Source organism: Chrysemys picta, chromosome 2 (genome assembly GCF_011386835.1).
Source record: "Chrysemys picta bellii isolate R12L10 chromosome 2, ASM1138683v2, whole genome shotgun sequence".
Lineage (NCBI taxonomy): Eukaryota > Metazoa > Chordata > Testudines > Emydidae > Chrysemys > Chrysemys picta.
Window position 1 is genome coordinate 70,019,453 of NC_088792.1, and position 26,961 is coordinate 70,046,413.

A 26,961-nucleotide genomic window follows, 5' to 3' on the forward strand; every position below is an offset into this window, starting at 1 on the left:
GTTCCTTTAGGAGCTATGATGGTAATGCTCTTCTCCCAGTTGGTGGCCATAGTGTTATGGGGTCAGGAGCGTCCAACTGCAGGCAAGGCAGACCTTTAGACTCCACAAAATCCCATCGAGGGTCCACGTAGCAACAAGGGGTCTGCTCAGATGAATCAACTTGCAGGGTCAGGACCAGAGTCAACATTATCTTGGGCTTTAAATTCCCCAAGGATGTGAAGGGAGATGATGATGGCATGACGAATAACTATACCTCTAATCCCACTTTGCATGAGCTCTTAACAACTGCAGAGCCCCAAAAGGATGAGTCAAAGGGTTGGGATAAAAGGGGGAATGCAATTTAGGTAGCCCCCTTGCCAACTGAACAAAAAAAGGACCAATTTTTATGGGTAATCCATACTATACACCCTCCAGAATAGTCTGAGAATGTTCAAATATGGTCCATAAATTAGGAGTGCATATCAGCTCTACTGTGGATGTGCCTACGAGGCTTCTCAGCAGCAGTGCAATATGTGCACATTATATGCAACTAGAGACACCATTGCTAAACATCATTAGTCTCCACAACAGAAAAGCAGGCATGTGGTTGTATTTGCCTTCTAGTGTGAAGCATGAGTGCCTCCCAGTATGAACAATGTCTGATATTAATATGGATGCACACCTGAAAAAAAGAAAATATGCTAAAAATGCAACAACCCCCCGATCCCAGCCATCCCTTTACAGTATATTGTGCACATTTTTATAATTAGAATTTAACTTGCAACTAAAGGATGACAGACTGAGATGTTAAGTGGGACACCAAGCTTGTGTTGACCTCACATACAGTGATGATTTTCACCTATTGACTTTAAAGCAACTGCTGATCAGGCTGTGCTAATAACTGCTAAGAAACATCTGAGATGCCTGGCAAAGGGCAGCGTAAGCAATAGCATGAACGTTTTATGCTTCACACTGCATCATGAGAAAACTCATGCCTTGTTCTCCCTGGAAGACATTCCCACTGAACTTGGACTGGGTGGAAAGAGCACAGGTATGTTTGGAGTAGCATGCAGTAGTTATGTGCACACTATGGACTCTCTAACCTTTATAATTTTGAAATGTACTGAAAGGCTATCTACAACTGTGATCATATTAAATGCATTATTGTAAGCAGCTCTCACAACTCATGCAAAAATCAGATTGAACTTTGAGACCAGAAAGCTAAAAGTGGATGGCTTTGTAGTCTAAGCATCTACACTGAAATACTGGGATTTCCTGGGACCGTCAGTTCAAATCTTGTCAGAGTGGTCTTCATACTTCTGAGGCATGCAAAAATTCATGGGAGTGGTAGTGGAATAAAATAAAGATGTCCTGCCTACTCTGCATGGACATTAAAGCTTCCATGGCATGTTTTGTATGAGGACCAGTTTGTCCCTGTGGCCTTGGTCACAATTTCTGCTGTTCTGCAGCGTGCTGGATGGCCGCCACCCCCACCTCTAACGGTGGCTACATAGTGCATTGGTGCTTTAGGATACTACTGCAGACACTGCTCAATCAGTGGAGTGTACTGCCACAAAAGAACCCCCATCAAAACCTGAGGGAAATATAGCATGTAGATGGATACATGAATTAATGCTTAATACTACAGTGATAGGAGTTATTGAAAACCCTAATGCTAACAGATAGACTGTGCCTATCTTTATGTTGGTGCAGTACAATACTGACTATGGACCTGCTCCAAAGCCCACTGAAGTCAATGGAAAGACTTCCATTGACTTCAGTGGACTTTATTCTCTATTATTCAGCACTTGATTCATTGACAGACAACTAAAATATTATATTAGCCCAAATTAATGTCAGGAGAAAGCAAACCCTACACTTCTGGGTATAAAATGATCGATCTTTGGGGCTTGAGAGAAATTTTATCCCCCCAACAACCCTCACCCCTCCAAACTTGCATAATTGGTCAAGTGCAAATGTTCTCCTGCCTCCCTAAAAACTTCTCTGGAAACATCAGGTGCAGACTATGACTGGATTAGATGGACCATTGGTCTGCTCTGGTCTGATGAATACTAAGTAACACTGTCAATTAACCTTCTGGAGGATATTCATATAGAAAAATTATTTCATAATTTATATAGCAACCTTCTAGTCTAATCTTAAAGTGTGACATTCTATAAATCTATTCAGAAAAGAAAGGTTTCATTAGATTCAGCTCTTTTTTTGAGATAAGCTTTGTGCTGGAGTTGGACCTGAACTCAAGGCACAACCATTTTCATTCTGGGGGGAATATGTGATATGTTGGGGAAGGGGAAGAGTTTGGAATAAGCCTCTATAAACTATCCACAACTTCCACTTAAAAAAAAAAAAAGATCAAGATCAATTTAATGTCACTAAATATCAGCTAATCATTTTTAAATGGTAACCAAATTATGCTTACACTTGATGAGGGTGAAAAATATTTTACCATAATGTTTAATATCACAAGACTAGCCTCCTTCTCCCCCCACATTAGTCATTTCAAAAATATTTGGAAAAAAACGTCATCCTTCCCAGCTAGTTTTCCCAGATACATATCTCATCACATGAGATTGATTACAGTCATGAGAAGTTCTGGAATCATTTACTTTTCCTAAACAAAGCACAAGGTGGTGATGGAGTAACCAATCTGAACAGGTTTTCACAAATATGGAATCTCCCCTCCCGCCCGGAAAAAAAATCAAAACAAAAATCTTTTATAACACATTCTCATAAGTACTGTTTTCGCTTAGAGGGAAAAAAAAAACTTCTTTAATCCTGGTTTAGCTTTTAATATTACATCGTACATTAAAATTCATGAAGTAGTTCATTCCAGGCAAAACAAACTACTTTTCAGATCTGCTCTGGAAATAGCACAGGAGGTATAATAAATGCAGTTGCTTTCAGAACTGCTTTTATCAGGACAAGGTTTACTACATCATTATTATAGTGGCGCCTGGAAGCAGAGTTATAGTTAAGTGTCAGTGTTTCCATTAATTCTCCTCCATGGTAGTTTTCGTAGGGGTAGAGGGTTTCATTTAATATTTTGTCCATTTTGATTTTAATAAAAATGAAACTTGGCACAAAGATTATCAATGTAAACCAGATAGATCATTTTTTATTTAAAGATGGGCCAAAAAGTGTAAGTTTCACCGATCGTTAAATGTGGCCTGATTTTTTCTGGCATGCTTAGCGCCCACAGGATGCACTGAAGTTAATGGAAGTGGATCTGAAATTCAGGTCCACCTTTCTCTTACAACCAGAAAAACTGTGTCCTGTTCAGCCTTTCAAGTTTGAAGAGTGGGCTCAGATAGACAAAGAGGGTAAAATAATATCTTTTATTGGACCAACTTCTGCTGGTGGAAGAGACAAGCTTTCGCGCCTCACAGAGCTCTTCTTCAGTCTGGAGAAGGAAACCAGAGTGTTCAAGGTAAATACGAGGTGGGACAGATTGTTAAGTGTAAAACAATAGATGGCTAGTAGGCAGCAGAGTGTGTCACAAGTTGCTGTAGCAGGCCATAAACCCAGTGTCCCTGTTAAGTCCATGGTTTATAATGTGCAGTAGAGTTGTGAATTTAAGTTCTTAGGCTGGTCTTTTGAAGGTGTCATGCAGGTTTTCTTTGAGGACAAGGACTGGGAGAGGTCAGATATTGAGTGATCACTTTGTGAAAAGTGTTCCTTAACCGGTCACAGAGTGTCTTAGTCTTTTTTTTTTTTTTGGTGAGTTCATTAAAGAGCATAGTGATTGTCTGGTTTCACCCCATAGTTGTTATTGGGCCATTTGATGCAAGCCTGGGAAATTAAATTCACAACTCTGCTGACACTAAACACCATGGATTTAATAGAGACACTGGTTTTATGGCCCATTGCAACAACTTGTAACACACCCTGCTGCCTACTAACTCTTCATTGTCTTACCACTGCAGAGGTGTTAACTGCCCCCTTTTTTAAATTGTCTCCTACAACATGTGAACCCCTTATGCTTAATCTATCCCACCTTGTATTTAGCTTGAACACAGTTTTCCTTCTCCAGACGTGAAGAGCTCTGTGAATCTGGAAAGCTTGTCTCTTTCAACAAAAGAAATTGTTCCAATAAAACAAAACAAAAAAATTAGCTCCCCACCTCTCTTTTCCTGAGACCAAAACAGCTACACCAATACTACAAACAAGAGTGGCCTTCAATTTTTGGTGCTCAAGTTGAGAGCTTTTGGCCTGATTTTCACAAGTATGAAAGAATCATAACTTCAGCTGAAATCCATAGGAGCTGGGAGTGTTCATCATGTTTGGGGGAAAAAAAATTAAATACAAAGGTTTCTCAAGCTAAGCACCCAAAACATTGAGGGCACTTTTGAAAATGCTGGCCTTGTAGATTATACTTTGCACTTCATCTGCACATGCTCGGTTTCACATATGTTGATGGGAGGGCAGTGTCTGGCCAAAAAGGATCCCACCTGACTGACTGGAGGTTTTTTGGGCTTTCTGGGCTCCCTGCAGTGACAGAGATTATTCTGTTTTGAGAGGGAAGTACCTACTGCCTAATGACTGCAGGGTGGCTCAAACAAACATTCTGCGAAGGAAAACCTGCAGCTCAGAACAGCCAGGCATATAGACACATGACAGTCAGCTGGGGTAGAAATGTATAGGGACTCTGGCCTGAAATTATCATGCTCCCACTTTCTCAGCTCTGGTTTGGAAAACAGCCTGTAAGAGGTAGCAAAAAGGTCCTGAATCCTAGAGATCGTTCTTTTAGGGAACAAGAATGAGGTAGCCACTCAAGAAGCTCCAGTCCAAGGAAGGAACATGCCCCTACACAACATGACACTGATCAGGATGGGGAGTTCCTCCCTAGCTGATCAGCAGTGAATGAAATATATCCACTGAAAATAATTAACAATGGGTGTGTTTGTTGCCACCCCTCCATGCCCCCATTTCCAGGCAACTTATTTCTTATTAGATGCTTATCCCTTAGGCTTGGGTTAGAATTGCCCATCCCCCACATCTGAGATGGTGCATGGTTGTTTCTCCCACTGCCACTTTACAGTGCTGCAACTTTCTCACTCAGGGGCGTGAAAAAACACTCCCCTGAGCGCTGCAAGTTTCAGCGCTGTAACGTGGCAGTATAGACAATGCTACAGCACTGGTAGCTACTCCCCTCATGAAGGTGGTGTTTTTTTTTTTTTTTTTTATAGCGCTGGGAAAGCGCTCTCGCAGAGCTGTGCCGTGCCTACACAGCCATGTTAAAAAGCTGCCGCAGTAGCACTTTAATGTTGCTAGTGAAGACATGCCCTTAGGACCAGGGAATGTGTGATGGACAGGTCTGAAAATGAGTAGTAGAGCAAGGGAGCTCATTTATTTGAGGAGCATTTTATTTTTTGTGAATCAATATGGTGCTGTGGACAGGCCACTGGACTAGGACTCAGGAGACCTAGGTTCTATTCCCTGCTCTGCCAGCGATCTCTTCTGTGAACTTGAGCAGGTCATCTCCCTTGGACAAAGACCCTCTTATGTGTATGTACAGCACTTTGTCCAAGGGGGGTCGCACTCTCAGTGGCCCCTAGTAAGCCCCACTGTTGTAGGAGAATATTAATTAATATCACCACCTGCATAAGCTTCCATCCCAGGATGTGGCAAGTTGAACAACCCCAGTGCAAGCTCTTACACGTGCTTTGCCTCTTTTGGTTCAGTCAGCCTACATGGCAGATAGCATCTGTAGCTTTTGACCCAACTTAAGCCCTAGGTAATCTGCAAGAGTCTGATGTTGAGAATTGGGGGAGGTTATTTATTGGAGGAGGAAGAGCAGGGGTAAGGGGCAGAAGAGCTCCTTACAGGTTTTCAAGGAAGAGGTAGAAACAATCCAGATACATTAGCTCAGTAGTAACTCGTGAGCATGCTGTATGAGTGAGAAACTCAGCACAGCTCTTCCTAGCTCAGGGATCAGGGTTTGCACTTGGTGACCTGCTGCGTTACCATTAGAACACCAGGGTCCTGACTAGATTTTTGCATGCAATTTTGTGAACGACTCACACACCCAATGAACCTGGCCACTAATGGTTAAGTCTGCTCTACTGTCTGGCTGCCAGTTGGCAACACAGGAGATCCTTTTCAGGATGTTTATTTTCACATCCGTCCCAAACAGATAAACTTTCAATTGCAAAATAAACCTTCCTGTGTGGCATATTAGCTCCCCCTTTCATGGTTTCATATCTTAATTGTTTCAAAACTTACTGGTCTTAAAATTTAGTATCAAAATATGTTTGCTGTTGTGTAAGTATGTTGTCAGGCTAAACGGTCCATTTTGTCTTTAAATAATAATCCAAGATGTACATTGGTGAATGAGCAAAATATTAACTTTGTCATTATATAGTGAACTTCGTTTTGCTAGACTATAACTTCCTATAAATATGTAATAGGTAGGATATTATTAATTTTATTGGGTTTTATTTAGTGACAAATAAAAACTGGACAAAAATTCTTATGATAAATATTGAGATCACTGCTATGATCCATCTAATAGAGGCATCATAATTCCAGCATTTATACTACTATGAATTATTTCCCCTACAATGTATAGGATTTTTACTGTTTTCCAGTGTAACTAACAAACAGGAAAAATACGTACTGATTATTTAGGACTTTTCATTTTTTGAAGTTAGGATTCAGGACATCCCCATATGGCAAACTGAGGCAGAGAATGAAAGTTACCCAAGAGGGAGTTAGTAGCACCCAGAATCACAACTCAGACATTTCTATCTTGATCACTAGACCACGTCTCTCTCTCAGGTAAAATCCTAGCATATTTTGTAGTACAACAAAGAAAAATACTGCATTTAGGAAACTGTCTTCTGATTAGTTTTACAGGACACAAATATTCATCTAGGGGAGCAGTCTTACTTAGTTTAAAAAAAGAAAAAAAAAAGTGTGCTACTTCTACTTTGAACTGGCTGATTTAAAACAACTTTTTCAATGGGAATCAATGATACACATAACATGTTAGTATACTCAGTAACTTACTCAGCATAGATAGATACTGAATATAGTTATAAGAATAACTTGGTGATTAATAGTACGTGTTGTCTTCACAGAATTATATATTAAACTTTTTGAAAGATAAAAACAAATGTAAAAAAAACTTCTTTAGAATGCATTAGGTTGCTTATGTGAGTTTAAATCGGAAAGCAAATTCAGAGTTAAGGCTGACCCTTTCTTTGACTTAACATTCTGTCTGTCAGTATTGCAGTTAACCTGATTTCTTAGATCACCAAATGGTCCAAGACCACTGGAGACATAGTGTCGCATGACCTTGGTTTAAGGGGATAAGTTAAGAATGGAGAGCCTGCCTTAACTCTGAATTACTTGGCTTCTGGGGGGCAGGCAGGGATATTAAACCAAACTCAGATGTTATTTTAACAGTTATCTGTATTTAACTATTCTTCCACTAAAACATTACTACGTAAATAGTGACCCTCATCCTTTATCTTTAATGGTATCTATAGGGACCTTCACAGACTAAACTTCATTAATGACAACAAAAATAGACCATTAGCACAGTCTGTTCCGTTCTGGTACAGAAATTTCCCTTTCTCATGCAATGTATTACAGCAGATCAGAAGCTACCTCCGCTCCATCCTTTTCTACAAATAATTTGTTATTAATCAGGATTTTTAGTATTCATTAACTAAAGTTTTTACAAAAATAGTCTTCATTAAGTGTACTATATTCAAAATGTGTACAGCACATAGCAATCAGTGTGTGTATGATCCTGATCAGTATTATTACCCTTCAATAGTCATCTACTCAAACAGAATTCCCAGGACCCAAAGCCCTATTCAATACAATTATTTTGGTGTATGCATCGTATGTTTCCCAGAGGTATTTGTATAGTAGCGCACATTTGTGTGTGTGTGGCTATTCTAGCAGTGGTACAACTTTGAGCTAGAGCAAAATAGAACATTTCAGCATACATGCAATATTTCTTAATAATATTTCAACACAAAGACAGTTTTTCTTTTGCAGAGAAACCAGCGCATTCCTATGGCCCACTCCTGTACTCCCCAAAACTACCATTGATTCCGTTTGACAGTTGCTGAAAATTCAAAATTAGGTCTCCGTTGTCCAGTCTGACAGATCCTCACATGAGGAATACTTATTTGAGCAAGTGGTCCCACTGGATTTCAGAGAAGTGAGCAGCTGTTTCATTGAGTAAAGACTTAAGGATGTTGCCCTAGGGCCCCAATCTTTCAAAAAGATTCATGGGGGAAGACACTTATGCCTACCTGGGAGTCACTGAAGGGACTCCATGTGGACATAAAGGTTCACAGTGGTAAAAATAATTGGAAAATGTAAAAATGTTGATGTGAAGAGAAAATTTCAGGAATGTTTTGAGGAAATTCCTCCCCATTTTTCAGCTACTTGAACCCATCTCTGTATTAAGGACCTCTGATCAGGTTCTTAATGAGGCAATACTACCTGCTCAGTGGTAGAACAGGAACCATGGGTCTGCGCCTGCTCCAACTCCCACTGAAGTCAGTAGGACCAGAACTGGGCCCTAAATCTTCATAGTACCTATTTAAGCTGTTACATTTAATGCACCAATAGTTACAAAAGAAATGGACCAAATCAAATCCATGATTCATAACTGGTACCACAAAAGTTACTCTTTAGCTATGAATATATTACTAACATTAAATTACTTTAAAGTTAGAGGAAAATATACTATTTCTGCTGTGATGTGAAGTAAAGATTTTTAACAAAATAATAGAGTTTATTATATTTTTCCTAAACTTAATTTTTGGTGTGCACTGAAGTTAATGATTTGACTAGGATTTTAACATAATTGTATTGAAAAGCTTTTTTCTTTTTTTAAAATAGAGGTTGTCAGTGGGACCTTAAGAAGGCACAAGGAGCAGATCTGAAAGACTGAGAAAGTAGTTTACTTGTGGAGGACGGCTAGGCGGTGTGCTTATTAGAGGTGCAGGGCCCATAGCAGAGGCTGCATTCAAGCTCCTTTCTCTTTCGTCCTGGTAAATTCGATCTCGTTCGGCTTCTGGCAGCTGCAAGAAGTTCTGCATAGCCCGAAGGTTTACCAGTAAAGACTGTGAGGCGGTTTTGGGGTCCTCTTCCTTTCGGAGGATTTCTGAGAGCAAGCCCTGTAGCAAAAAAGAATGCTGAAGAGTTAGGCTGTGCAATCTTTTGTAAAATGTGCTCTGCAAATCCTTTGCTAATCATTCCTTTTTCTTTTCCACTATGTTTAGAACATGAACAGTCAAAGGCATTCACACCGCATAGGAATATATTAATGACAATGTAGGTAGTGGAGAAGAGAGCCTCAATTGTATTCTTAATTTTATTAAGCATCTGCTTTACATACAACATAAACTGAATCTGCCTAATTGGTCTACTTCCTTTTACTGGCTTAACTTGCCATGAAATCTTTCACAGTCAGACAATTGCAAGAAGTTAAGAATAAATGAAATCCACATAGAACAGCAGCACTAGATTGTGTAGTTCTCATGCCGGGTAGACAAAGACTGCAGAGAAGCATCAGTTCAATCGGTAGTAATGGAAAACAGAAATTTCTAGAAACTCAAGCAGCACTTTGAAAATAAGTGATATTTGAAAAATTACACTGACAAAATGCGTGGTTTGGGATGGGGTGGGAAAAGAGGGTGTGTAGAAACAGAGGTTGGTGCAGAGAATGTCTGTGCGTCTTTATATTTGCCTGACCCTTGCTTGCATCCTCCATTATTCACAAGAAGGATTAGCCAAACCCTTAATTATCTGGTGGGGGGGGGGGGAGAAGCAAATGCAAACCCACACCTAAAGCCCAAACCCCAAGGAATAATTTGGAGGACAAATCTCATGGAATTTTCTTCATCCCTACCCCACCTCTCCTGTGGGCTTTCTTGCAAGTAGTGATGATCCGGTGCACAATTTGGTAGTTTCTACTCAAGAAGTGAACCAGTATAGAATAGTTGAGTTACAGGCAGAGGTGTTATGGGGAGGGTTGGAAACTAGTCTTTTTAAAAAAAATGTTCGGAGTCAAAACACACTTACTTTTGGCAATAATTTTCAATAATCATACTTGTCTACCTATTTACTAGATCTCTGGATGCTAGAAATATGACCCAGTGCTAAGAATGCTAGTTAGCAATGGGTCCCTCTAATTTTCCAATAATTGTTCAGAAAGGTTTAACTGCTATTTGTAGGGAAGACAAAGCCATTTTCAGCACAGTTATAGAAAGTGTATTTGAGATGTGCTGGAATATGATCTCATATGTGCTTTTTGTAGCAGTGCTGAAAGGAGTATACACAGGATAAAAAGCAATGCATTTATAACACCAGTTAATTAGCCGGGGGGCAGGAAGAGAGCCCACTGCTGACAACCACTATCAACAAGGGGTCATTTGACTGGAGAAGATGAACTAATGAAGAGATATGGATGACAAAACAGCAAGTTTTAGATTTAGGAAAGGTTTCTCGGTCTAGCTATAATCAGCGCACTCTCCCAATGCAGTCAACTTAAAATGGCAAAAAAAGAATGCTTTTGCTGGTATAACTTACACCAGTTCCTTGAACGAAATAAACTATAAGCTGGTATAAACTCTAGGGCTTTTGTTGGTTAGAAATGTAATTAAAAAACCACACCCCCAAATCAACATTATTATATTCACAAAAGTTGTAAATGTATACCTGGCCTTCACCATAAGCTGTGAAAACACTGAGTTGACATGAGTAGGAGTTCTAATGAATTGAGAGCGAAAGTTCCAGTACACACATGAATACAGGTGACTGCACAAGGTGCATTAACAGAATTGGGAAGTACTATAGCAATATCTGCCTGCAATACGTTGCTTTAGCTGGTACTGCTAGTCCTTCACTTTTCTGAGCACTAAAATTCAGCTAAAAATTGTATGACAAAATATAAACAGGTAAATCCCAATGAGCATTCCGTACATCAAACCTAGCACCCTGTCTAATACTGACACTGACAGATTTACCATCCACTTATAACCAGATTTAAAGTGATTTGCCAAGATACAATTTGTAGTGTGTGCTCTCCTGATATTATACTTCAGGCTGCATGAAGACTAAATGCAGTTTTGCATGTGCAGCTTCAATCTGTCAGCCTGAAAGTCCCATTTCCCCTCCTTTAGTGGAGATGAATTTTAAGACCCCACCAAGCCTCATTTTAAAGAAAAGTTTACAAGTCATCGCAAGTATAATTCATTAGTAATTGCACAAAAATGTTCAATAAATATTATCAGTGCTTTCAAAAGCTAATTATGAATTCTTTAAAATGGGAGATAAATGAAAGTGTCTGCCAATATGAACAAAAACATTGCCTGTCTGGCCCCCAGTTTGTCTCCTCTTTGAACGTAATCACTGATTCAAATAGATTTTATCAGCCTTATGGAACTTCAAAGCTCCCAGAAGAAAAATGTGATTTGCTGAAACCTCCCCAAAATATGTAGAATATCCTTGAGTGCTATCTGTCTCCATTACATTGTGTTTAAATCACATGTCCAGGTGGAAGATTATTTGCAAGCTCCACCCACAAGTTTGGATTCCTGCCAAGTAAGTTATAAGCAGACACATTTATCTATGTCGCTTAGTAGCAAGAGGAGAGCTGTCATGATAGTGTAATAGCACCTTTTTACCTTTTATTCAATAGTGATATGGATAGTGTGCTTTTTCTTAAATTACACTATGAAGAATTATATGAACACAGTGGCAATTTCGGTTATACTTAAGCAGGCAAATTTCCCTCCACCACATAATTTACAGAACTCAAATTCAATAAAACATTACATGATGGTCCATTACTGTTATCAATTTTGAATAATCCATCTTCATTCTTCATTTTACTGGAAAATAAAGTGTGCCAAAGACAAAATGAAAAAAGAAAAAAAAGCCTAGCAAGGTGATGGGTGTAAACTTCAGATTTTGTTTTAAAATGATAGTCTGCACTTTACTGCACCCAAATGTTCTTCCTTTAAAACAGTAATTGCCCAGAATTAGCATGTGCATCGTCTTAAATATCCAGAAGCTTTCACATATTTTTGGTTGTACTCTACCATTTAAAAACTAAAAGACGAACGAATGAATGGCACAATAAAAGCCGATATTTTAAACAAAATATACATGGGTTGAATGGTGGGGAGGAAGAGAGGGTATCCATCAAAAACATTCAGATAGGTTCAGAAATCAAAAAAGTGTCACTTTCTGTTCAGGAAAAAATCTACATTCAGACACAGCAAAAGCAGCAAATCTTTAGGCAAAGAGCTTTGGTAGGGGAGAACAATGTGTTTTGCAGTCACCTTGGTACAACAAAACCAGAGTTTATGCAACATATGTTATGATAAAGTGTAAACAAAAAGGAAATCCAAAGTTATGGTTTGAACCATAACCATGACTAATAGCTCCTTGCTTGAAACATACATAGTACTGATTGCTGTACTATATACATGGTTCAACGTATGCCTTAAAGCGAAATGTGTCAGGCTTGTTTATGGGAACCTAACCTTTGACTTGACCAACTTGTGTGTGTGTGGCATTGCAAACGTACTGCATTTTTTGCAATGTTTTTTAAATAAGACTATTGAAATGATTGTGCACTACTCTTCACATTTACTACTTGTGAGTGGCTCTGGGTGGACACACTTTTGAAAAGGAAAAAGCAGACATGGTGTAACGCCTGTGCAGCTACCCTATGCCATTCCTTCTCCTTAACATAAAGGGTATGGACTCAGCCTATGTATTTCAATGGGGTGTTCTCACTATACATATGTGTTATCTGCATGATGCACTGAATTTAGATAAAAAAAAAGTCTAACTACAATCTATTCATTCATTTACAGCTGGTAACTGAAACATAGCTTGGTTTATTTTAGTGCAGCTATCCATGTGCATATATCTGGATAGCCACACTTGGGGTGAAATTCACACAAATCTTGGCTAAATGAACTTAGCATGGGGCACTACAAAGAGGGGCTAAAGCGATGTAATCTACCTCTCTCTCAGCCACTGGGTTGGAATGGCAACTGCTTCTTTTTCACATTCCCTTCACAGGGGTTCCTAGCAACGCAGTCACTAGAACCTTAGACTTACTGTGCACTGAAGCCCACCTTACAGGACAACTGGGAATGTTCAGCAACAGACCGGGGTGGAGGGGCGGGTTGTTCCACTTGCCTAAGGTACTTTAAATCAGGAAGGCAAATGATGTACTGCATATGCAAAGTATGCTAATTTTCACTCAGTTATAGATTTCTCAACTATTTTCTTTTTACACTTGGCCAGACATGTATTCCTAACTGAGAACTACATATGTACCAACTTTGAAGTTTGAAAAAGAAGTTGTATTTGATTATCCAAGAGAAAATTAAAAGCATCTTGTCAATTTCTGTATGTAAAAAACCCCCAACACTGTCATAAAATAACATTCAGATAGTTAAAAAAAAAAAAAACACAAAAAAACCCCACCACCTTAGCAGATGTAATTTTACCAAATTCCTCTCTCCTATGGACTAGGACCTAGCACAAGCAGTTCTAATCTAAGAAGAATTTTTTCCTGAAAAAAAAAAAATCCCCAGAAAAATGTTGACCAACCATTGAAGTAATTAAGAATTTCTTTTTTCCTAAAGCATATTTATATCAGTATCACAATGTAATACTGACAGAGTTAAAGTCTGTAAGATAAGAAGTGCTGACATTTACACCAGCACGTTTAACCAAAACTGACGCCCATCTTGAACGCCAGACTTATGCTGCATTGCTCTCAGTGTAGAAGTCATTTCCTTCTTTAACTTCTATACTGAAAATCAAGTCTCTTCTCTCATCTGGGGCCATATCAGACCATTAGTTTTTACACAGTTTAACCGATTCCGGTGAAGTCTTCTGCTTAAAAAACTGATGGCATAATATGGTGCCTGGACTGTTTCAGAGAGAGGCTCAAATATACCTATGACAGTTTTTAAACATGTCACAGTTAAGCCCGGGTTAGTTTTTAACTCAATTTAGTAGTTGGATTTAAATAAACATTTTCACTTTGCACTATTGAAAAATAAAAATAAATATTACATGTACATTGTACTATATTGTATTGTACATACATTGTATTCAGAAATAACCGGTGAAAGATGTAATGCATCAAAGTTCTTCCCCTAAATCTGGTTAAAGGAGATATATTCTGAATACACTGATTAAAAATAAATATGCTTATCTATAAAATATGGGTTTATATATACAATGTAGACATTAAATGCAGCAGCGACCCTTAAACTTGTCTGTTTTACCCAAGATAACTAGCTAAGGCCCCAATCTTGCAAACAGTGTGTATGTGTGAAGCACCATTGACTTCAATTGGGCTTTGCAGGGGCACAAAGTAAGGCTTGCATATCTCTCTGCAAGATTGGGGTCTAAGGTTCTCTCAGCATCTGCATTATTTCTATCTTGTTCTCTACCTTTTCCATATCCAATACCATGAATATTGTAAATACACAGGTAATGTAAAGGCAAGTATTTAATTAATTAGCGAAGGCAATTTGTAAGATTCCAAGGGCAACTACTGTTTGTTCACTGTTTGTTTGAGGAGGGGGGGAGGGGGAAGAGATTCCATCTCTTCATTTGACTTTTTAAAACAAGTTCACCTTGATGGTGTTATCTCCCATTTTGGACCATTTTTGAGTATATCCTAATGAGTTTATTGGTAACAATATTCCTGGAAACAGTAAATTTTAAACAAACAAATTCCTAATTTGAGAGAGTATTTGCACTGGAATCTAATTCTAAGATTACACAAATCCAATCACAAAATAGAAATATACGGTACTATATGAGATAGGTGTTCAATCAAGATTAACCAATTCCAACTTGAATTTCAAATATCAAATACTAAGAATGCATTCGTATACAATCTACAGACTAAAAACTGTGTGAAAAAATTAATTAGCAAATTTTGGAAACAAAAACTATTTTTGAGGGGTGGAGGTCTCAAGCTGCTCATGCACGATTCAAACAGAGGCAAAATCTACTAAATAAATTATTCTCTGAATTATTTGCTCAGCTTTACTTGTAGGCAAGATGGCAGCCCTAGGCCATCATAACTGGAAGCTATTATTTATTTCAATAGGAAATAGTGCCAATAATCAGAAATGTTAAATACTGCAAGTGTGTTAAGTAAAAGCACAACCAAAACCCACACATGTATATTTATTCACACATCTCAACTGACATAGCCTGATCCTACTCAGATACACTAGTACCACTGAAATAAAGTGTAAAACCCAATCCTAAAAACCTCAACCACTGGTAAGGATCTAAGGATTCACGTTTAAGAAAAACTACAACTTTATACAGAAATCACAACATACAACACAGAAGCTATATTTTATCTCAGCTAAAGGAGTTCATTTTCCTAATTCATAACGAAGGGAAATAGTGCATTGATATAAACCTAGTATTAGTGAATTTAAAGTGTAATGTCTTTTTCCTTCTTAAATTATACAAGAAGGAAAGTTAATTCAAAAAAAAGTTTTAAGAAATGTACTTTACTCAGAGCATAATTGTTAAATTACACACTGGTCAGATACCTTCCCACTAAGTTTTAAATTTTCATAATTCCAAGCCATTTTTTTCATACTTAATATTAAGAATCATTTTACCTTAAGTTAAAAAATTATACTTTTTTATTTTTTCTTATGCTTATTAGATATATTGGCATTTCTTTCATAGTGTGTCTTCATTACATTTCATGTGGCATGCCATTAAGTTAAAATCCTATAGAAGAATAAGTTATAGCAGCATTAGCTTCTAAATCAAGTGTCAAAAGCTAACACATTAGTGTTGTATCAGCTTTGCTAGAGCTAAAGGTTTTACTGCATTTGACAGCTGCAGTATACACTTTGGTCTGTACACTGGTACTCAGAAAAAATAATGTTTTAATATGAAATTTAATTTTAAAAAGTAGACATCTGGAAAGAGTGGGAGATCAAAAAGCCAAATTGATATATAATAAAAAAAAATTATATATATCTTTTAGTCGAGGTGTGTTTAAAATTTTGGTAGTAGTCACAGAACAAATCTTAGCAGGAAAAGAAAATAGTAACAGCCAGTTGGGTGCTTTGGAGGCTAAGTATAGCTAATGATAAAACAGAGTGAGAATACATTCGGGATATGGAGCAGCACAGTCTGCGCTGTGTTGCGGTTAGTTTGTTCAGCATACACATGATGCGAGACAGAGACAGCGTTAATTGCACAGCTGCATCTTTACAACATAGAAAGGGATTCGGTGAGTGGCTTTGAACTTGGCTCTGGGTAGAGCTGCTAGGTTTCTCTCCTTTTGGAAATTACTACACATCCAAGAATAGCAACTAGAACGAGAGAGGAACAATTAAAGCTGTTTAAGAACGGTGAGAATTTCCACACACCGTGGACAGGGCCGGCTCCAGGCACCAGCGAATGAAGCAGGTGCTTGGGGTGGCCAATGGAAAGGGGCGGCACGTCCTGGTCTTTGGCGACGAGTCCCTCGTCCCTCTTGGAGTGAAGGACCCGCAAGAGCTGCTGCCGAAGTGCTGCCGATCGCGGCTTTACCTTTTTTTTTCCCCTTCCGCTTCGCTGCTTGGGGCGGCAAAAAAGCTAGAGCCGGCCCTGACTGTGGATAACTTAAGGTTTATCTACCATGTCAACTTAGACACAGATGTACTTGCACAAGCCAGTACTGATGGCTCCTTCATAGGAGAAAAGTGGGGAGGAAATGAATAAGGTGAGAGATGGAAATTGTGGCAAATACTGAAAAGAACAGAATCTTGCATTAAAAACAAAAAAAAAAAGTCTGACCTGAGTTCTGTTAAAAGCCACCCGTGCAAATACTGCCTGTGAAATTCCTGCTCGTTTCAATTCATCACGCACCCACTGGTAGATTTCGGAAGACACCTCTGTGTTGGTTGAGACCTGCGGCTCCAACGGCTTGTTCATGGATCTACTGACAGGAGGAGGGTGGTTCAAGTACTGTTGGTTTAAGGACTGCTGGGCTAGAAGTCTGTTCACTGCATACTGCTGGTTCAGCAACTGGGCCATTACCAGCTGCTGATTTACCAACTGAGGGCTAATAGGAGTTGATACAAGTCCAGGGTGCAGGTTTGGGAGTGGGGTCCGAACGGATGGCTGACTGCTATGAGAAAGCTGAACAGGGGATGGAGGCTGTTCAGCTGTGTTCCCTGGGACTGGTTGCTGACCAAAGTTGACATGGTTGGCACCTTGTTGGGATAGTTCAGAAAGACTATCCATTTCAACTAGAATGGAAAAGAAACATTTAGTTAGACAAAATACCAGTATAGATGAACTGAAAATAGTAAAACACTCTTTAGAAGAAGGCCGCTTAATTTAGATTCTGGCTTACTGTATTGTAAATCCCATAAGAAGTTTCATAGCAACACCATTCCTGTGTAATCTTACATTTCTGGCCTTCCAAGGATGGTACAGTGCATTAAAAAGAAGAACGAACACACACACACGGCACATACAGACAGTAGGACCTAGGATGGGCTAGTGGGGATTCAGTAAAATCCTGTCTCATCTGGTCTAAGTATGGCAAGGGAGGAGTCTTTCCTGAAGGTAAGGACAAGGGGAATGCAGCAGACACCAAATGGGATAGCTCAGTGGTTTGAGTATTGGCCTGCTAAACCCAGGGTTGTGAGTTCAATCCTTGAGGGGGCCACTTAGGGATCTGGGGCAAAATCAGTACTTGGTCCTGCCTAGTAAAGGCAGGGGACTGGACTTTTGATGACCTTTCAGGGTCCCTTCCAGCTCTAGGAGATAGGATATCTCCATTTATTTATTTAAATTAAAAAACAACAACAAAAGCCATGTTTGCAGTGAGTATGCACAGTCATATGGGTCTAAAGCAGGAGGGGGTGGGGGAACCTATGGCCTGCGGGCTGGATGCGGCCAGTTGCTTCATTTCATCCGGCTCATCCCGCCACAGGGGGAAGCCCTGAGCCTCTGTGCCCCTAGGGTGACCAGACAGCAAGTGTGAAAAATCAGGACAGGACAGGAGCCTATATAAGAAAAAGACACAAAAATCGGGACATCTGGTCACCCTAGTGCCCCCCGGGGCGGTTGAGTTGAACATTTTATATTTCTCACTCTAAAAAAAACCTGTAAATTAAGTTGCTTTTTACTTGTGTGTGGCCTGCAATTGATTTTTTCTGGGGCTCAATGGCCCATGATAGGAAAAAAAGGTTCCCCACCCCTGGTCTATGCACTGTCAATAACCAAGGGCCCAGAATCAGGAAGCAAAAACTAGACAAAACAAAGAGCTGGAGCACAGAAGAGGGAATGGTGAGCAGTGCTACCCAGCTCTACAGGGATTCAGGGAGGCCCCTCAGTAAGCATGAGTGTGCACAACTCTGGGTGCAGACATGCAAAGCCTAGTAGTGGCTGTTACTGGGGAGCAACCTCACTCTGGCATATAGACCCACTGGCTGCTTGTGTTGCACCCATGAACTTTAACTCCTGCAGAACCTTCCCTACTATATCTACAGTTCCCAGATGGGATGGAGAAGGGCACTCTAGACATCCCTGTACCCTGCTAATTCCTCGTTGCTGTATCAATCCTATCACCTGTTAGAAACTAGAATAATTTATGTTACATTTTGCTGTTGGACCGTATTGGCGTGCAGGACCAGGAATGGACAAAGGCAACCTTTACCTTGCTCACTCTTGAGCTACTCTTCAGCCAAGCTCAAGGATCTGGATGTGAGAGAGACTGGGGTAGGGAAGGAGGACAGGCTGCTTTATCTTATAGCCTCCCATGCATCATTGTTTCAGTGGCTTGTAGCACAGCTAAACTTTTTTTTTTACTGGCACCTTCCCCAGACACTCCCTCTGACTAATCACACCTTTTATTTTAACTTCTAGCGCCTCTGTGGACAATTTAGACTCCCTTAAAGTTGAGCAGAGCACATATTTAGTGCTGGAACAGTCCAGGTTAGATTAATACTCCTTTAGGTTTTATTAAGAGGCCCCCTTCCCCCATCAAACTTTTGGCCAACTTTGATCGGACAGGGCTCCTTTAAACCAGATTTATTTGGAATAGCTCTTTGTTCAAATGTGTTTCATTTACTGGCAATATAAAAATATCAGTGTAAGAAACAAATCCCAGTTTATGAGAAGGGAGAAAAACATATCTACAATGTTCCTCATTAACAATTATTCAGCAGATCATCCTCCTGCCAGAGGGGAGTCTGTAGGAAGAAATCTGTCCATGGATTCCCTCACACAGAATCCCCTCACACTGTCCTGTCAAGGGCGGAGGAAAGACGGGTTCTTCTACAAAGAGGCCCCATGCCTCCAAACTCTGGTGAGGACTCACAGCTTCCTGTCATCATGGAGCCCCTCTCTAGTTTCATCAGCTACTAGGATTTTTGAGGAGATGTAGTGTGGACTTTGTGGCTGTATTACCATTTCAGGTAATGGGATACCCATTACCCCTGGCTTGCATACTCTGTGGAGATGGCCAAACTCCCTTCTGTGCAGTGGGGAGATTGGCACAAGGATCAGGCCCACTAACATCAGTATAAGTATTTCCACGGATCTCAGTGGGCTTTGGCTCAAGCCTTAACACAGATCTCAGAGGAGCAAACAGCTTTAGATTTTAAACTTACAGAAAAATCTGACATTGCTGAAGTTAACATTACACAGAAGTTGCAAACAAGTTTAAGGAAAGCAGCCTTCTGTTTTCACTAACTGAAAGCAGAGATCAACCCAAGTGTGCCATTCACTTGGAACAGTAATTCAAGCAATTACCACAAAAGTGATGCATTGTCTTCATTACTGCCTTAAGCTATAAAAGGCAAGGAACCCGTTTTGGTAGATGAATGGTTTTGCTTTAAATACTAAAAGCTAGAACATGCTCAAAATTCAAACCAAATTAGACTCCATTTTCTTCATTCCAAAAACAGTTTGAAAATTATTATGTAGAAGTGGATGTAAAATGCCCACATTTATATTAATTGATTTAAAAAACAAACCGTGAAAGACATTTATAAAACACATTAAAGAATTAATATACCTCACCAACTAATTTATTATAATCCTATAATATACATGCACACTATAGCCTTACTGTAATCAGCAAAAATTTGTCCCAATAGCTATAACAAGGCCCTTGTCATAATGGACTGAAGTTACAGAAGTCCCCAGAAGTTACAGTTAATTTGTTAATTCATAAGCTTCTTTAGGAGGAGAGTGATGGAGACCAGACTAGAATTTGTTACAGTAACTACAGACTTGTTTCTTTAAAAATATAAAATGTACTATTTTAGAAAAAAAATCCACAAATTCACAATCTTTCACGGTTCCAAATAAAGCTTTAAAAAAAAAAAATTATTTTAGGCCGTGGTAGGCCTCAGATTTACAAAATGACAACTTTATATCTTATTCCAATTTCCCGCATGTCAGACAAGCCAAGTCAGTTTGGCTGGTTTAATAACAAATATTTATTGAAATTAATTCTCTCATTATATGCATACTCCCTGCGCCCTCATAAAAAAACGCATACTACATTTATCTTGAAGAGCTCTACCTTCTTATAGGACTGTGACAGACCTTGACACGTGTAATGGTATATAGCCACCACCACTGCAACTTCTTTGCTTACCCATCATATCTTTTGCCTTCTTGAAATGTTTATACCACCTTCCAAATTCCTGACATTTTGCTGCTGAGACATTTGCATAGTAAGTGCTGTTCACAATGGAAGAAATCATACTCTGCATGAAAAGGGGGGGAAAAATCATCTGTAACACATAGCAGCACAAATTGAGAAACAGAAATTATTTCAATTGTTGAAACCATAATATTTTTAGGGTCTGAGCATCATACTGCATTTTTAATCCTTTTGCCCAGAGCTTCAATTTCTTTAAATCCATTAATCAAGCTTAAAATCAAATACTAAATACATTGTAAATGAGAACAAAAACCAAATCCACTGAGAAAAGAATAAAGTAATCAACTCTAAGAATCTTAGACCACTAGAGATGAGGTGTTGTTTCACCAGATAAAGAATTAAAATCCTAAATTCAGAAAGTGTCATTTATTAGTACTACTTCTGCTTTCAACTGAAATTGACCCATCCTAGGTCACACAACACTGCTAAGGATATGTCCATTCCCTTCATGTCACCTGTATGCAGCCCAGAACCCAGAGAATCACGGGGGAAAATTTAATTTAGAATGAGGTCTTCTGGGCTGCAGAAGAGTGATTTAAACAATGCCGCACAAGAGTGGATGCACTCTTCTTAACCAAACTTAAACTGTTCCTAGGGAACAACTTTGAGAAACTCTCTCATTGTCAGCTTCAACTCTAGGTACTGTGCTATTAAGTGCTTAATTCTAGGACTGCAGATTAATCATAAAATATACTAAAGAATAAGACATTTTAAAATTATTAAATTTAAGGATATCTTTAGAAACAAGTTGGTTAGATAGAAAGAGGTGCCAATTTTTAACCAAATTAACCATTTATAAAACCTTTCAATAAAGTGCTGTCTCACAAATCAATAAAGATTGTTTTGCACACTAATGCAATGTTGCAAGTTAAAAATTACACTCAATATAGGCAATATATTTTTGTGATAGGATGTGTGATCAACAACAACAACAACAAAAAAAATCACTGAATGCAATTCCAATAGACTGATGAATTTCAATAGTATTTAATGCGGAAAATAACTACTATTAGCATAACTAAAGGAATTGTCCAGCATATTTAGAACACAATGACTCTCTAGAAGACAAAGCCCTGATTATTAAGTTTCCTTTGCTAGCCTGCATATAACATTTCATTATATTTGTGCTATGGTGAAATCAATGTACAGCATGGGGCCTTTGTTATATGAATTGTAATAATCACTAGCAAAGCCAGTTTGGGGACAAAGGCAGTAAATATTCCTCTAAGTCTGTCTATTACAAACTATTCCTGATCTAACACAGTGTTATCTTGATTATTGATTCTACTGGAGTCCATTATAAGCATTCATTTTATAACATGCTGTTCAGTAATATGTGAATTTCTTAGATCCCAAAACAGTTATGCTGACATGTTAATAAGGCAAAATATGGAAACCCTACTATAGAAGTCCTGTAATGAACATATCAGACAATTACTACCTTATAGTCATCTTCGCATTTTTTTCATAAACCAGTAAGATATATAACCTTTAAGTGCTAACTATTCCGTTACATTAACCCAGTATTTTTCAGATGAACTAGAAATCTATTGAACAGTATAAGGAAATCTTGACAGATCACTATCTACAGCCTGAATCATCTTAAACTAAGCTTAACTGAATCCAATTTCTATTTCCAGTACAATGACAAGATCGTTGATGTCTGATACTAATAAAATTGTGGCTTTAGGTTCCCTTACAGATCTAGCTACTCCCCATGGGGACAGCTGGTGCACATGACAACATAAAAAACAAAAACAAAAAAAAAACATGAGTAGCATCCGCAATACATTTGAATAAATGAACAGGTTATTGTGCATGTAAAACCTGCCTCTGTACATGCAAACATCGGCAACTGCACAGCCCACTTTGTCCACACAATTAACCATTTGTGTGTACACCTGCATATTTTGCAGGTGAAATTTAGCTTTTAATTTTTGAAAATCTGGCTCATCTCTGATCATCTCTTTTTTGCTATGATACAATAAATTTAATAATACTTTGTTGCCTCCTGCTATTATTTAAAATGTCTGCCTAAAATTTGCTATCCTCATCTCCACTTAAATGTCATTCAACTTCAAGTTATAATCCTGTGTTTAATGACATCACAGTCTGTTACCAAAGAAATAGGATATCATCAGTTCAGCACTGTGACTTCACTGTAGGACCAAACAGAAGGAACTGATAGGCTGAGTCAAAACTCCTGTGTAAACAACATTGGTCCCTTTGAGGTTAACGGTAAAACTCCCACTGACTTCAGTGGGACCACAATTTCACCCCACATATCTAAGAATTAGCAAGTTTGGCATGGGAAATCGTGAAAGACACAAACAATGTAGTTGTACCGGAAGTATTCCCAGTCTGAAAGTCCCTCTTTAACAGTGGACTCTTCAAGAATATTTCACACAAACATGCAAACTACTGTGGTTCATTTGCTAATTCACTTAAGGCAACAGTTTTACAAGTCTAGTAAAATGTTCATATCTTGGTAATCCACCAAGTACCTTCACCAGATCTTTTCTTCACCGTTTCTATTCTTGATCTGCCTGTACCATTGTTTTCAGAAGCTCATGGTATCTCTCTCGGTCTTGGAAGATATTCCCAACATTCTTGAGGAAACCAGAATCTTGATCTTAGGCATACTGAGGTTACTCTCTCTCAACCACAGGCTACACTACATGCAAAAAGCCCTCAAACTCTTTCTTGGTGCCTTTTATTCCTCCGTGATCAAACAGTCCACAAGTGTTAAACTTGATTGTCTCATGGTCCATGACTGTACCATTTAAATTCCTTATCCAGATATACCCTCTATGTACAGGCTACAGCTGTAGATGCTGCCCAAGAACAGGGAAGATGAGCTAGCACAACGTGCAGCCTGAATAAATCTCAGACATATTCAAATGCATCACAGTACTCACCCATGATCTGGCCACAGCTTTCACACTTTCTGTGAAAGAAAATTGATAAACTGTATAAGTTGGCCATAGATCTCAAAATCTTAGAGAACCTCCCACAACCTTATCCTTCGGATCAAGTTGCTTTAGGATCCAAAGTCTCTCACACACACAAATACACCACACACACGCCCTACATGTACAGTACTTGCAGTTCTGTTTTGAGAGTCTGATGAAGATCTGATCTGAAATGGTGCCACCTTGACAGAAACCCCCGTATTCTGGCAGGATACCATCTGTCGCAGCCTGAGCTTTCTTTTTCAGCCTGATACATTGTTTACAATTAGGTCTTCCATAATTGTGGTGGAATAGGGCTAGAATTGGTTCTCAAGTTCAGCTTAGGTTTCCTTAGAATGTAGTTTTAAAACCTGAATCTCATCACCGCAAAAGGTTAAATATCATAGATATGATAAATAGGCACGAGGTGTTCTTCAAGAAGTTTCAAGCACTCTTTAGAAAGTAAGTTGTTTATATGTCCATTGCTTAAAAAGATGCCAGTGTCAGTCACCTTTTACATTATTATGTTAGATGCCAATATATGATGTGTTTCACTAGGCAACAGAAAGAATTTTATGTTTGATTCTGTCTGGTCATTTCAGCTGCCACTGTAGGTACTTTCCGGGAAGTATTCCTTCACTGTTTCCTGTAAGACTGCTTACCAACCAGGTAAAAAACTGGTCAGTTATGACTAAAAATGTATTGTTGTCCTTTTTGCAAAACAACAAAAACAATGTTAATCAGGTTAATTCAATCATCCAAACCAAAACTGCTCATGCTTTCCTGCCAAATCAACCAACCACAGCAAAATCTGTTATCAGTGATTGCTCAGCTTCCAGTCAAAAACACTTAAGCCCCACAATCCCCAAACTTCCCCAATAATAACCTTAAAATTACTCTTACATAACAAGACTGAAGCACAGAAAACAACCTCATCAAAGGTTATTTGGGATGCAGTATTTGCACAGAACAAATACATGCTAACACACTTAGCAGAGGGTACCAGAGACAACAGCTCCCTTACAGGACTCTGAGCTAGATATTAAGGATTTTTTGGTATGAAATTTCCTCCTCAAAGTGGTATCATAACCAAAACTTATTTAGGCCTTTCTAATTGTTTAACTGAAGGAGAGGGAGGAGAGAGAGAGAGAGAGAGAGAGAGAGAGAGAGAGAGAGAGAGAGAGAAGCATTTATGAAACTGGCTCATCGGTGTTTAAAGCTTTCAAGCTCTATCAGTGGAGGGGGCAAGGGCTGCAACAACTTATTTACACAATTATCTAAATACGATTAAACAGCTGATGGACAAATATTAAACTGGAAAATGTATAGTCATTTCAGCTTAATGTAATCCTCTTTCTGTAAACACCCAAGATGATTTTTTTTTCAACCAGAACAGTCCTGACATCTCATAAGCCTAAGGGTGAATAGCAAGAGATTGTTTTTGATAGTTATAAATATTCAAAAGACATGCAGACCATCTGCTTTCATAATACAGGTAAAGCAAGACTGAAATGGTGACTGCTGTATAAAAATGGTTCTTTTAGCAAAGTCTTCCTCTCCTCGCAAACTATAAAGACAGATGTCAAAAACTGTTTATATAGGGTAATCAGGAGCGTGCAAAATGTAATATTCCTTTTACACACAGTGCTTGCTAAAGAGATTTTTTTTCTTTTTTCTTCCCATCTGTGTGTTGCAACACATTTCTACAAGTTAAAAACATTTTTTCAAACAGAGATCTCATGAATACCCAAAAACATGCTATCTGGTTTCTGAATGCCAATTAATTTCAACTAAGGAATCTGCATTTTTTCTGTAGGAAGGAATGTATGCTTTTGAAATGGAGTACTGTACTGATAGCAGACATTGCAAACTGAACACTAAACTAGTTCAATTCTGCACTGTTTTGACACTGGCTATTTTCACAACCTTGTCTTGCATCTGTTAAATTTGGTTTACCATAAACGGAGCACATATAATTCTCTCCCTTTTCAATGGAGTTTTATTTATGTTTTGCCATTTATCAAGCTCTTCAATATAAAGCCTTATAACAATGTAATGATTTTGTCAAGTGGAAAGTAAGATGTCTTATCTTCCAAGCAGAATATGAAGAGAGCTGCCCATAAACCCCTACAGTCAATTTTCAGAACTGAAACACTAATCTTGACAGTAACCTTTTAATGTATTATATTAATGGCACAGAAACGTTAAGCACCTTTTTTTATAATTCTCAATAAAATTAACATTTACTGAACAATCTGTCAAAGGACTGGCTCCAATTTTTTTTAAACCAAACTTTTAGAGTTCTATCTATTTTCACTTCCATAAATTCATCACTTTAGATCCCTAGGTATTTGGCAAGGCAGGATACTTTGCTACCACCACTATAATCTGCCTAACAAATATCCAAACTGTGAATCTGTTTCAGTCCCCAGATAAAGTTTAAATGGTGCTGAATTTAAGAACAGAGTACAGCTCTGGATAGAGGGGGGGTGGGAGTGGGGTGTTATTAGAAGAGAAGGAACTGTGCATATCTCAATGTAGAATATATGCTTTACCCAAAGGAACTTTATCACCAACAGTGGATGATGGTAAGGAAGCTGCTTGGATCAATGAAATAATAGTGGTAGAAATCTCAAACAACATAGTCTGAGTACAGACTGAGATCTCAGAAGTTATTTTAAGCTCCTGTTTAAATATTATTTAATTAAAACTACAGTTGTGCATATAGGCGCCAATCAGTTAAATACATCGTCAGAGACAGTCCATGGCCCCAAGAGTTCACACATAATTTGAGATTATGCCATTCCACACACTTGGAAGATGCAACCTGGTGCCTGATGCACTGACATACAAATGATAATTCTCTGACACTTAAACTAAAACCAGAATTACAACTGCAAAATATCTAGATACCATGAGTTGTTTTTAGGATATGGAATGTTAAAATGGGCTGGTTAACACACACATACACACCTTTAAGACCCTTTATTACCTTGAAATATGAGTGACATAGGAATTTGCTTTGTCATGCCCACTATAAATATATGGTAGAAAAAATTAGATGGACAGAGATACATTCCTGATGGCGAGAAGACTGTCTGTGCCTTTGTCAGTACATCTAGATGAAGATTTGACCCTGTACATTGCCAAGGTCATGAGAACTATGGTGATCTGTATAGCAAGTACTGGTCATATAAATTAAAATTGCATAAAGGCTGTCCTAAAAATGATTAAAATGAGGCTTTCCAAAAAATGAAATACCACCCTTGCCCTCCGCACCCCTTCTAC

The 26,961-nt window shown here is 38.6% G+C and overlaps 1 protein-coding gene across 36 annotated transcripts in view; it reads right to left on the bottom strand.

Annotated features, from left to right (window-relative positions):
- SATB1 (SATB homeobox 1) overlaps positions 1-26,961 on the bottom strand; it is a 104,894-nt gene that overhangs the window by 33,082 nt on the left and 44,851 nt on the right. For all 36 annotated transcript variants that reach the window (XM_065583434.1, XM_065583458.1, XM_065583457.1 and 33 more), the window contains 3 exons: positions 20,654-20,765; positions 16,831-17,285; positions 8,931-9,143 (listed from right to left, as the gene is read on the bottom strand). In XM_065583434.1, coding sequence (XP_065439506.1) covers positions 8,931-9,143; positions 16,831-17,285; positions 20,654-20,765 — 780 coding nt within the window. The remainder of the gene's footprint in view (positions 1-8,930; positions 9,144-16,830; positions 17,286-20,653; positions 20,766-26,961) is intronic.